General features: G+C 38.3%; 1 protein-coding gene across 1 annotated transcript; it reads right to left on the reverse strand.

Moving 5' to 3' along the window:
* Positions 1-11,337: 11,337 nt before the first annotated feature.
* Positions 11,338-13,428, reverse strand: LOC141816988 (ethylene-responsive transcription factor ERF056-like). Its single transcript, XM_074704701.1, has one exon. The coding sequence runs from the start codon at positions 12,885-12,887 to the stop codon at positions 11,709-11,711; it is 1,179 nt and encodes a 392-aa protein (XP_074560802.1). The 5' UTR covers positions 12,888-13,428; the 3' UTR covers positions 11,338-11,708.
* Positions 13,429-13,903: the final 475 nt, after the last annotated feature.

Genomic DNA, 13,903 nt, shown 5'->3' on the forward strand with positions numbered 1-13,903 from the left:
TTGAGGAAGAGATAGGGAATTATAAATCATTTATAGTTATAGTTAGCAAATATTTAGATATAAAATATTATATTATATATTTGTAGTTGTTATTCCTCGATTATTATTTTTAAATATTCTATCGTTTCATCTTATATATTAAATAAATAATATATTATATATATTTTTGATCCTATAATAGTAATTTTATTTTTTGAAAATAATTATATATTATTTTATATGTTCGTTTCATGATTAATTATAAAAATATAAATTGAAAAATTATAATTAATCACGATGAAAAAAATCATTGATTCAATTCTTATTCACTTTAATAATTCTATTCTATCGTAATCAATATAATTATATCCCAAGATATATATTCTGTCCTAGCGAATTTGCATCACATGGATATTGGCCAGCGGTGGAGGAGATAACTTGCTAGACGTGAAGTCCTCGCAAGTGAGTAACGTCAACAGCGACTTGGATGAGTGTGCAGCCGCATGCGTTCATGGGAGGATAAGTCACGGGCTTCGTAATACATACGTGGAAAGATAGCAAAATGCAGTACGGGAGTTTGGTGCCATTGATGCGGACGTTCCCAGAAATTAATGTATTATATTGAAAATTTTCAACATCTAATTCATGATACGAAAAATGACTAAAACAAGAAGAATTAGATGTTAAAAATACCTGGAGTGGAAGATGTCGAGGAGTTCATTTTTCCTTCCTGTAAAAACAAACCCAAAACAACAATAGAGAAAACCGCAGAGAGAACTTCTCCTATCACCCAACTCAAATTTCGTCATCGTAGTCTCAATGGGGCGACAACAATATTTAAGGTTAGGAGAAGGGGCCTCTGCTAAGATTTAATGGGCCAAGCCTACCCATTATAGCTAAGCCCAATAACAATATATTAATTATGCTAGTCCATATAAAAATATCCAACATTCTCCCACTTGGACAGCATAATACAATATGTTAATCAACAATATGTGACTACAACAACAAGTGGAATATGGATAATTGAGAAAGTTCAACAAAATGACATGTCAAAATTTGAACAAAGTGTGCATCTGCCCAAGATGCCACATAATAACAACAAAATTGAGACTGGGTCCAAAATGTCTCCACAATACAACAATAGTTATAACAATTGAACTTCTCAATAAAACATATGGTAGCAACAAATATTATAAATATGAGGTCATAACAAAACATAAGCATAAACTCCCACTAACCCAAAATATCAAAAGACCTTACTACACCCATACGGGTTACATGGTCAACAAAAGCTTTAACAGTTATGCCTTTGGTTAGGGGATCAGCAATATTAAGCTCTGTAGGGATATGCTCGACACGAGTTTTAAACTCTTGAACCTTCTCTCTCACAAACATAAACTTTGTCTCAAAGTGTTTTGTCCGCTTTGAGCTCTTATTATTGAGAGAAAAACTCACCACGGCAGAGTTATCACAATATATAGTGAGAGGCCTAGAGATACTCTCCACAAAATCAAATTCAGCAATAAAGTTTTTTAACCATATCGCTTGACATGTGGCCTCATAACAAGCTATATACTCTGCTTCCATGGTTGATGTAGCTGTAAGAGTCTGTTTGACACTCTTCCAAGAGATAGCTCCTCCAGCTAACATAAATATATATCCTGATGTGGACTTATGATCATCTGGGCAACCACCATAATCAGAATCAGAATAACCTGTTACCTCAAGATGATTTGATCTCTTATATGTGATCATATAGTGTTTGGTACCTTTCAAATACCTCAAAACACGTTTGACAGCCTGCCAATGTGCCATACCAGGTTTACTCAAGTATCTCCCAAGTACACCCACAACAAAAGCAATATCAGGACGTGTACAAACTTGAGCATACATAAGGCTGCCAACAGCAGAAGAATATGGAATTTTCTTCATATTTGCCATTTCACTTTCAGATTGAGGACACTGATCATTAGATAACTTCTCACCCTTTTGAATAGGTGCAACACAATGCTTACAAGATTGCATATTGAACCGGTTCAGAATTCTATCAATATATCCTTGTTGAGACAAACCAAGGATGCCACGAGATCTATCACGATAAATCTCAATGCCCAAAACAAAAGATGCATTACCAAGGTCTTTCATATCAAAATGAGTTGTAAGCATTTGTTTAGTGTCATGCAGAAAATCAACATCATTACTGGCCAAAAGGATGTCATCAACATAAAGAACAAGGATAATAAATTTTCTCCCACTCTTTTTTAGATAAATGCACTGATCAACTGCATTTTCCTTAAAACCAAGGGAACTTACAATATGGTCAAACTTCAAATACCACTGTCTAGAAGCTTGTTTTAAACCATAAATGGATCTTTTCAATTTGCAAACCATGTGCTCCTTACCACTTTCGACAAAACCTTCAGGTTGATCCATATAGACATCCTCAAATAAATCACCATTTAAAAATGCTGTTTTAACATCCATCTGATGAAGCTCTAAATCAAAATGAGCAACCAAGGCCATTACAACACGAAAGGAATCTTTTGTAGAGACAGGAGAGAACGTCTCTTTATAGTCTATGCCTTCTCTTTGGTTGTACCCTTTAGCAACAAGTCTGGCTTTATACCTCTCTATCTCACCTTTAGCATCACGTTTAGTCTTAAAGACCCATTTACAACCTACAGTTTTGCAACCATCAGGTAATACCACCAAATCCCAAACATCATTCTTTCTCATAGAAGCTACTTCATCTTCCATAGCAATCAACCACTGTGAACTATGAGAATCCGAAACAGCTTCATAGAAAGTAATAGGATCAGAATCCTCAACACTAGTAAACTCATGTTCCTGTAAATAAACAACATAATCCTTGAATCTGGTAGATCCAGTAGATGTGGGAACACGCTCAGATCGCCTTAATTGAGGCACAACGATTTCAGGATTCTGAACATCATGGTCAACATGTAGATCAACATGTGCATCAACAATAGGATTAGTGGTTTCATCATGAGTGAGAACGACTGGCATAGACTCAGGCAAAGGAGCAATAGGTACAGGAATAGCGACATGCTCTTCTCCAAAGCTAACAACACGTGGCTCCTGAGTTACAACATGTTCTGAATCATTTTCAAAATAGACAGCACGATCAGATTCAACAACTCTAGTGGTATGATCAGGACAATAAAATCTAGAACCCCTTGATCCAACACAATATCCTACAAAGAAACCACTAATTGTTTTAGAATCAAGCTTCTTTATTTCTGGATTGTAGAGCCTAACTTCTGCCTTACAACCCCAGACACGAAAATGTTTCAAAGTAGGTTTTCTCCCTGTCATAAGTTCATATGGAGTCCTTGGAACTGACTTACTTGGTACATGATTTAAAATATAAGCTGCTGTCTTCAAGGCTTCTCCCCACAGAAAATCAGGAAGAGTTGAATGACTAAGCATACATCTAACCATCTCTATGAGTGTACGATTTCGCCTTTCAGCAACACCATTTTGCTGCGGAGTCCCAGGCATAGTATATTGTGCCTCAATACCACAATCCTGTAAAAACTTTGCAAAAGGACCAGGATTCCTACCAGTTTCATTATACCTTCCATAAAATTCACCACCTCTATCAGATCTAACACTCTTAATTTTTGTGCTAAATTTCAACTCAACAGCAGCTTTAAAATTCTTGAAGGCATCTAAAGAGTCTGATTTTTCACGCAATAGATCAATCCAACCAAACCTTGAGAAGTCATCAATAAAGGTAATGAAATATCTATATCCTCCTAGAGCAATGGGAGTAATTGGCCCACAGATATCTGTATAAATCAACTGTAGTATCCCTTCACTCCTAGTAATTCTATTCTTTCTGACTCCTGCAGTAAGCTTTCCTTTTACACAATCAACACAAGTATCGAAATCTGAGAAATCCACACTATGAAGAATATTCTCCTTGATCAATCTCTCCATCCTTTCTCGGGATATATGTCCCAACCTCTTATGCCATAACATAGAAGAGCTCTCAATAGTTCTTCCACGTTTTTGTCCAACAACATTATTAACATTAGAATATCGTTGTTCAATAGAAAGAGGATCAAGAGTTAACATATACATATCATTCAACTTGACGCCATAACCAACAATAACAGATTTAAAATATATGATAACTTCATTTGATCCAAAATGGAAAGAGTAACCACAATCATCCAAAACAGAAATTGAAATCAGATTTCTTCTCATAGAAGGTACACAAACAGTATCTTGCAAAACTAATTCATGTCCACCACTTAGCTTCAAACAAACTACTCCTATGTGCTCTACTTTGACACTCATTCCATTTCCAACTGCAACAGACACCTCCCCTTCATTTGGCCTTCTCTTGGTTTTGAGCTCCTGCACAGAATTTGTAATATGAATTGTTGTGCCAGAGTCTAACCACCAAGAATGAGAAGGTACATCTACAAGATTAGATTCAAAACACACTAAAGCAAGATGAATACCTTGCTTTTGCTTCTGCTTCATCTCTAGCCACTTCTTAAACTTAAAGCAGTCAGATTGTTTGTGTCCAAATACATCACAAAACTTGCAAGTGCCATTAAACCTCTTTTTAACTTTGGATGGTTCACTGTCTTCATGAACTATAGAAGATCCTGATTTATCACTCCACTTCTTCTTAAATTGAGACTTGTTACTCTTTCCCTTAAAATATGTTTTCTTTTTCTCATTACTTTTATGGGAAACCAACTGAACAACTTGAGCCTTACCCTTCCTCATATTTTGCTCTTCTTGATTAAGAATGGCTACAAGCTCATCAATAGTCCATTCCTCCTTTTGTGCATTATAAGAAGTTTTTAGAATATCAAATTCAGAAGGAAGAGAATCCAATATTTGCCAGACCAAAAAATCACTTCCCAATTCCACTTTCATAGATTTCAACTTGTTGTACCAATTGGTGAGCTTCATAGCATGCTCACGAACACCCGACACACCATCATATCTTGTCTTTGTCAGTAATGAAAGATATGAAGCCTTTTCTGTCTTATCAAATTTTTTGAATTTCTTGCCTACAGACTCAAGAAACTCCTTAGCACTATTCGTCTCAGGAACATTATCTTTGATGGTCTTATCCATAGTGAACTTCATAGTCATCAGACATACTTTATTAGAATGAACCCACTTTTCATGTTTTGTTGTAACAGCAGCGGAAGATTCAGATGTGGGAATTTCAGGCTCATTCTCAGTAAGGGCAGCATCAACATTAGAAATGGCCAAGAAACAACTTAATAGAGTCAGCCCAGTCCTCATAATTGGTGCCATTCAGCTTTGGTAAAGAGTTCATACTCATAGGCAAAGCTGAAATATATACATTAATGGGAGATTATTGTCGAGCATATCCAACAAAAGTAATAGAGCTTATGAACACAATAAAGTTATCTCATGCAAATGCAATCCCGCCGAAGGGTCCCGAATTACAATGCATAAAGTAACTCCCACAACACATAAAATAATTATATTCTTAAAGCTAATATCGAAAGGATACTGAAAACTTTAAAATATAATTACCAATCATTAGGAACTATATCAATAAAGACAAACCGATAGGGTAAGTGCATTATTAAAATAATTCCTAATGCCACATTAATAATAATTTTCCAACAATAATATTTTATCATAATCCGTCTCGCGAAGGCGAGCTCACAACTATGAAAAAATATCAACAGCAATATGAAATGATAGAGATCATTTTGGTCACATTTAACAAGATAATTTAAAATGTCATTAAAAGACATTTTATCATAATTTATAATAAATTGAACTAATAAATTATATTAAATATATAATATATATATATAATATATATATATGCACAATAATATATTAAAAGTGCATGCATTGTTTTAATTTAAATTTTATTTTATCACAATTTATTAAATTTATTAAATTATCACAATTTTTAATTAATCATTAAAAGTGCACTGTTCACGTTTTTTAAAAATTAAATTAAAAACGCCCACGTACTGTTCAAATGGTTTTTTATTAATAAATTTTTTATTTTTTTTTTAATTTGTTCTACTTCCATTTCCCAAAACGCACGCCGCGGTTCCAAAACCCACGACGCCGATTTTTCCCAAAAACCGCCCACGACGCCGATGCCACCCATCCGCCGACGCCGACGCCGCTCGCCGACCTTCCGCCAGTCCGCCCAGCGCCGTCGCCGACGCCAGCCGCTCACCAGCAGTCCGCTACCGTCGCCTCCGACGCCGACGCCGACGCCACTGCCTCTTCGGCTGCGCGGCTGCGTCGCGGCTGCAAATGCCACGGCTTCGCCGGGCGACGTCGGATCCGCCACCGGCGGCAACAGACGTCAACAGCGTCTGGATCGGAAGAATTTAGGGAAATTTAGGGATTTTGGCAGCTTCAACAGCGGCGTGCAACAGTTCCAAAATTACAGAAATTTAGGGATTTTTAGGAGAATTAGGGATTTCAACGGCGTCAACAGAATTAGGAATTGCAAAAAAATTCAACAGAACTATGTTTTCTTCGTTTGATTAACAAGGATTTTTTAAGGAATTTTTTTTTTCATTCTGCAAACATAATTGGCAAGAAAGGAAAAAAAAAATGCAAAACAGGAGATTCGGCCAAGAATCAAAATCGAGGCTCATAAACCTGGCTCTGATACCATTTGATGAAAAATTTCAACATCTAATTCATGATATGAAAAATTACTATAAAGAGAATTAGATGTTAGAAATACCTGGAGTGGAAGATGTCGAGTTCATTTTTCCTTCCTGTTAAAACAAATCAAAAACCGTAGAGAAAATCGCAGAGAGAACTTCTCCTATCACCCAACTCAAATTTCTCATCGTAGTCTCAATGGGGCGACAACAATATTTAAGGTTAGGAGAAGGGGCCTCTGCTAAGATTTAATGGGCCAAGCCTACCCATTATAGCTAAGCCCAATAACAATATATTAATTATGCTAGTCCATATAAAAATATCCAACATAACTTTGAAAATCTTCTCAAAATCATTCTTTTATAGTCTCAAAATCTTCTCAAATTCATCACTATTAGTTAATTGCTTTACTAAATTCGACAATTGCACTTGTAAAATAGTTTTTTACCAACTCTAGTTTAACCATGAATAATCAATTGTTAAATTGATGCATAAATAGTCGAGTATCATAGTTAATCCAAAAACTTTCTATTCGTTGTAATAGTATCAACAATCGATTGTTACTATTTATCAATCGATTGATGCTCATTAATCAAGTTTTCAGTGAGTTTTAAATATTTTATTTGCAACTACAATATCATCAGTTGACTTTTACTGTTCATCAATTTATTGTACTGTAGCAAAAATACTATAACACATGATTGATATTGTTTATCAATTGACCGATATACTATTCATCATATTGAAAATACTATTCACACCGAATTCGCTTATGCCAAAGGATCCTCATATCTCCAGAACTTCCTCATACAGTTAGTACTGATTAACTCCGACTTATTAGGGTCTCATTCTTGTCTAATATCAGATTGACTTCAACCTACTAGGATTTTATCCGTCTAACATCTAATCAACTTTGACCGACTAGGATTTTCGTCTCATGCCTAACATTCAATCAACTTTGATCTACTAGGACTCCATTATTGTCAAACATCCGATCCTCCTTGACCTGTTTAGACTTCTTGTCTCATATCTAACATCTGATTGACTTTGACTTGTCAGGACTTCACCATTACCAAACATCCAACCCTCTTTGACCCTGTTTAGACTTCTTTTCTTATGCTTAACATCCGATTCTCCATAGCCTGTCGGGACTTCCACCATTGCCAATGTCCGATCAACATTAACCCACTTACTACTTAGATTCATTATTATCAAATATCTAATCCTCTATGACCCAGTTGGATTTCACATTTGTCAACTTCTTGTTGAAGTTTCAACCACAAAGTATCGAGTCAACCGTAACCTACTTGGACTTCTCGACTTGCCAATTCTCTATTGAGCTTTCAACCATCAAGTGTCCGATCAACCGTAATCCACTTGAACTTTTTTACTATCAAATATCCGATCAACCTTAACCTAGTTAACTTTTCTCTCATCCACATCCACATTAATTTTGTTCGATCAGATCCGAGGTCAATTGTATCGACAATCCCTCTCTAACAAGTCTCCTTCTATTTATTGTCTAGCTCTTGTTAACAAATATATTAATCAAACATCGAATGTCAATGAAAGTCGACTCAAATTTGATTAATCTGGTTAACCTCAACTAGAGGTCAATTGCACCAACATTAAATAGACTATGGATGGTTGAAAAATACATTTCAAGAAGATGGAAAAGTAATTTCCGTAAACTTTCAAACACTTTGCAAAGATTTTCATAATATGTTTATGCAAGAAAGTGATTGTAGATTTTCTTATAAAAGTTCCTAAAATTATTAATCAAATTAAAAGTTTTAGATGCACTTAAAGAAATTTTTTTTGAAAGTTTCTTGAAGTCTTCCAACTAAGTTTGATCTATTGTTGTTGTGATAAAGAATCTAAGGATTTATCAACCCATACTTTTCATGAACTAATGAATTCTCTCCGAGCACATGAAGCAACAGTTATTGGTACAAACTACAAAGACAAAAAGAATAGCAAACAAGAAGCAAAGTTCTTTAAAGAGGTAAAAACCAACTTTTCTCTTGCATGAATGACCAACTGAAAATAATATATGGTATTGAACACTTGGTGTAGTAGTTAAATGGAAGGAGAGGACTCCCAGGGTTATGATATGATGGTAAGAGGTAAGACGGGCTCCTTAAACAACAAGGATTTAAATCTCACACAGTGCACATTAGGAGTTTGAAAATTTTATGATGCTAGGATGTTCATGAGGACTCATCTCCGCTTCCTAATTCACTTTGGTGATATGTGAGAAATCTAGATTACAAAAATATGTAATAATAAATGGCAAGAGAAAGATGTTTGTCAAGCTCAATCACAACTTCACTTCTATATGAAAGTTGGTGATGAAAAGATCTAAAAAGTTGGAAGGCAAAAGGGTTATTGTTGCCCATATCAAAGGTGGTAACAAGAAGGTTTACATATGATTTCTTTTTGTTCCCAAGTTGACTCACAATTTGCTAAGTGTTGGACAACTCTTGCAAAGAGGAGATTTGGTTACTTTTGATATTAATAGATGCAGAATTTTTTATAAGAAGACAATATATTGCCACTATTCTAATGAACTCAAGTACAGTTTTCCTTCTCTTAATGCCCATGGAAGATAAAATGGGTCTCAAAAGTGAAGGCTTCCATATTGTTGCTATTTCTCTTCAGTTTAAAGCACTTGTAGCAAATCAAAATGGCAACAAGATCAAGACATTAAGAACAGATAATGAAGAAGAATTCGTCTACTCACCATTCATTGAGCATTGGTGGGAAGAAAGAACCACACTATTGTGGAAATGGTGAGAAACATGATCCAAGGAAAAGATCTTTCTAACTCCTTTTAGGCTAAAGCATCGTACACAATAATATATACCCTCAGCCAATTGCCAGCGAAAGTCATGAGAACTCAAAGATCAAATGAAACATGACACAAGAAGTTGCGGTTGATCACCTAAAGATATTAAGTTGCTATGTTTATTCTCATATTTCAATTCCAATGACTTTAAATGAGAAGTTGAAGCGAGATGATGGTGCAAAGAAGATTGGTGTAAAAGAATTCAGAAGTTTGATGGATTTTCTAATATGCCTCACAAATACAAGTCTGATATTATGCATTTAGTCTCATACATATCGAGATTCATGAATGAGCCAAGTAAACTTCACCTAGTTGTAGCAAAAAGAGTCCTGAAATAGTTTGCAAGGAACAAGCATACAAAAGAAGGAGATACCTCCTTAGTTGGCTATACTGGTACTGATTGGGCCGCCGGTTCATTGGATGATAGAAAATACTTCTTAGAAATGGAGGTATATTCTAAGAAGCACACTCATGGAGATTGCCTTGTCAAGGGCGAAGGGATCATGAGGATACTAGGATATGGTGTAACTCATCAAATGGAACTTACAGAACCAAATTGGCTTATAACTAGCTCACAATTCAGAGGGGAACCAGAATGGAGGCGAGGAATAGATGTGAAAAGAATACGGTGGTGAGATGGATCCCAGAGTATGCCTGATCTCGTAGAATGTAGCTACTAGCTAACAGAGGAATGCTCGCAAACTTTAAGAGACCATAAAGCAATATGCCAGGTGCATTGTCTTGGGAAATTTTTTAACATCAAACGAATTTGTTGTATTTGATAAATGATGTCCTATGTTTCCTTCCTCGTAGGTGATTACTTAGCTTTGCTGCTTCGTGATTCTCTGATTATTGGTGAGAAATGAATCCTTGTATAGTGCGTTACTCAAGTACATCCTATTGATAATCAAGAATTATTTGCGGGGACAAGGCGTTTCAGAGTGCAGTTTTCTTGCTTGACAACAGTTGTTGCTGAGCAGAACTGAAGACTCTTCGACAGTGCTTGTGGGCCTTCGTTCACATCTGCAATCTTAGCTTCATTGAAAATTTCAATGTAGGCAGATAAAAGAAGCAACCATCCCCCCTTCTGATAGGGCCTTGTAGGAGCATCTCTTTCAAGACTCCATTTCCAAGCAATCAAACCCATCTAGAAAGCAAAGGGAATTGATTCCCCATGCAGGAGTAAGAACAAAGAGATGAATGGCGGTAGGTTGGGTGGTTTGGGTGGAAGGCCAAAGTGTTGCTTTTCTTTGATGATGGGGATCTCTGCAGTAATGAGGACAGATGAGGTCGTAGATGGGGCTGTCGCTTTGCCAAGACAATTGTGTCCTTTTCACAAGATAAGTTGGATTCCATTTCCACTTGCTTCTGCTCACCTCTATTCTTTTCTTACCATTCCACCATCCATGATCCATCATCTATATGAACAGAACCAAACTCCAAAAGTCAAATTGAATTAAATGGAATCATGTCGCCACTGTAATTGGGTCTCCATTATTGCTTCTCCTTCGGTAATCCCCAGGTAGTTGATAAGAGATGGCAATGGTAACAAGAACTGTATACTCCACGCTCCAAGAAGTTCCATAGTTGATGATCTGAGCATGTTTCTGCACTATCATCAGAATAGTACAGCACTCATGAGAATCTCATTTCCATCTCACCAATTCACTATCACAGTATCTCACGTGGAGAGCATGTCTCACAAACTTTGAACTAGTTCTCAAATTCAATAACAATATCACATGAAGAGCATGTCTTTACAAAAGTTGTATTAGTGCTAAAACAATTATCCTGATAATTCAGAAGAGCACCACATGAAGAGCATGACAAAGTTTGAATTACTTTTCCCACTTCAGTGAGGCAAAACCTTCCACTGAAAGTTTATATCTGATATAGTAGCTTCATCTACATCGACAATGCATAAGAAACTGAGACTGAGATTATAAACACGACGATTACAACTGCATAATATGACACCGCAATACTCTTCCTCACCAGCACTGCTGAGACAAAAACAACCAGCAGAAACTAGCAGGTCAGAGAAACTAGAGAATACACTACGGACTCACACAACCTAAATGACTCTTGTACTGCATAAGGCTTGTACTGCATAAGGCTAAAGAGCAACTAAAGCAGCTCTGCAAATGTCTAAAACCCCATTTACAGCAACCACCGGAAATGACTACGGACTAGATCCGACATGAAGCCGCTAATTGCTTGAGGAAAGGATTGAATCCCAGTCTATCTCCCAAGATGGATACTTCTTCAGCATAAAGTTCTCGGATTCGTCCCAAGGCACCTCGTTGAAATTCAAATGCTGCATTTCAGGCATCGGCAACGACCCCAAAGAGTCCTCGCCCTCTGACGAGATGTCTGACTTGTTGTCTTCCGAGGCTGGGCAACCCAAGTCGCCCTTAGTCACCGCCGCCTCCGCCATGAGAGGCGCCTCGTCATCGGTGTCAACTGTGATGACCTCCGAACTGGGTTTGAGGGCGGTGGGGCTGCTGGGAGGCAAACAGTTTCCTTTCTTCGAATTGGTCAGGCTCTGGCATAACGCTTGAAGCTTGGCGACGACGGTGGAGTGCAGGGGACTGGGGGTGACGGCGTCAGCAGTATGGCGGATGTTGGGGAAGTTGAGCCTAGCCAGATCACCGCGGAGCTGGTAGGCGGCCATGTCGTATGCCAACGCGGCCTCCTCGGCAGTGTCGAAGGTTCCCAGCCAGAGGCGAGTCCGGTTCTTGGGCAACCGAATCTCGGCCACCCACTTGCCCCAGTGGCGCTGCCGCACCCCACGGTAAAGCTTAGTGGGCTTTGACGCAGCGGTGGAGCCGGCGTGCTTCATCAGCTGATGCCGAGGTCCGAGAAAGCTCGCAGCTTGCTGGTGCTGGGGGTGGTGCGGCAACTGCCTCGCTGCAAGGAAGCTTTGCTGCTGCTGGAGAAAGAATTCAGCCTGAATCTGCTGGATTTGAGCAGGAGTGAGGTGGGTGAGCCCGACCGGGCCGGAACCGCCAACGCCAAGCCGATCCAAAGCCATGAGGCTTCCGGGGACCATCTCGGTAACGGACGACGACGGCGAACATCCATCCAAGGTCGTATTTTGGGAGGAGAAGCAGCCAAAGGAGGGATTTTGATAAGAGTAGTAGTCTAAGCTCGGACTCTGAAGCGACGAGCCGGAGAGGAGAGAGGAAGCAAGGTATGGAGTAGAAAAAGAGGAAGAGAAGGAAGAGGAGTAATCCAGAGTAGAGGAAGAAGGCGGGGAAGGAGAAGGGGAATGGGAGGAGAAAGAAGCACTTGTCATAAAAGGCTCAAGTGCTGTCATGAGCTCCTCGTCAAGAAATTCTGCAGAGGCAACCGGAAGTCTATTGTGCATATCTATAGCTGTAGCCATGCTAAATCAAAGAAAAAAACTTGAAACAAAACCAAAAAAAAAAACAAACAAGATCTTTCAACAAGAGCTAAAAGAAATCCCAAATCAATTTGGCTTCCAGAGGCGTAGTTCAAAAAGCTGACCTCTCTTGGATCCAAAAGAAAGGTGAAAAAACAGAAGAAGAAAACGACCACAGGGCACAGAAAAACAACCCTCCTGGTCGATTAAAATCCAGTAGATAAAAATCAAAAATCCAGAAGAAAAAGTACTGGATCTGTTCTGGAATCTCCGGCACCCAAAGAAGCAAGAGGAGGCAAAATTTTCCAAACCTTAACTCTTTTGTTTTCTTGGCTGAAACAGCCAAAAAAAGAAGCACAAGATGAGATTTCTGGCTTCCTTCTTCCTACGGAGACAGAAGACTACACCGAGGGATTCAGAGAGGAGGGAATAAGAGATCAGAGAACAAACCTCGCTTATTCTTCCGATGGGAATCTCTCGGCCTCACCGAAGAGTGGAAGGGAGATGAAAGAATCGGCAGTGTGTGGATGGCTCGTCTCTCTTGAAGGGGAAGGAGAAGGGCAGTGCCATTGGGCTATTTAAAGCAACCTCTTGTTGTCTAATGACTAAATTAGTGTTCTAAACCGCTGTTAATTAAGCTTTTAATTTCACGCGCATCCGCGTCGCCTCCCTCGACATCACCCATTTGGCCTATGACGGAAAGACACGTGCAGAGTAAAACGTACGGCAGTCATGGACTAACGGGACACGTGAACGGCGGGGATAGTCCTCCAGGTCTGCGTGGAAAACGGCAAGTTTTCTGGTCAATTTACCAAATAAACCTCTACCATCTGTTTTTTTATAGAAACGACCCCTGAACATTAAATTTTTTTCCAAATTCACAATCAGCCTAAGAACTGACTTTAAATGGGACTTTTTAAAGAGTAATCGAATTATACAAAAAGGTAGGGACAAAATATAGTAATTTATAAACTATTATAGGGCCTTACTGTGAGAGTACAGAAAAGTCTGCGGATGAG

Source organism: Curcuma longa, unplaced genomic scaffold (assembly GCF_044706935.1).
Source record: "Curcuma longa cultivar G26 ecotype Majalengka, Jawa Barat unplaced genomic scaffold, ITB_CL_G26_1.1 contig_18985, whole genome shotgun sequence".
Taxonomy (NCBI): Eukaryota; Viridiplantae; Streptophyta; class Magnoliopsida; order Zingiberales; family Zingiberaceae; genus Curcuma; species Curcuma longa.

Bases quoted from the DNA above. Each gene is read 5' to 3' on its own strand.
- LOC141816988 (XM_074704701.1), bottom strand. From the start codon at position 12,887: ATGGCTACAGCTATAGATATGCACAATAGACTTCCGGTTGCCTCTGCA.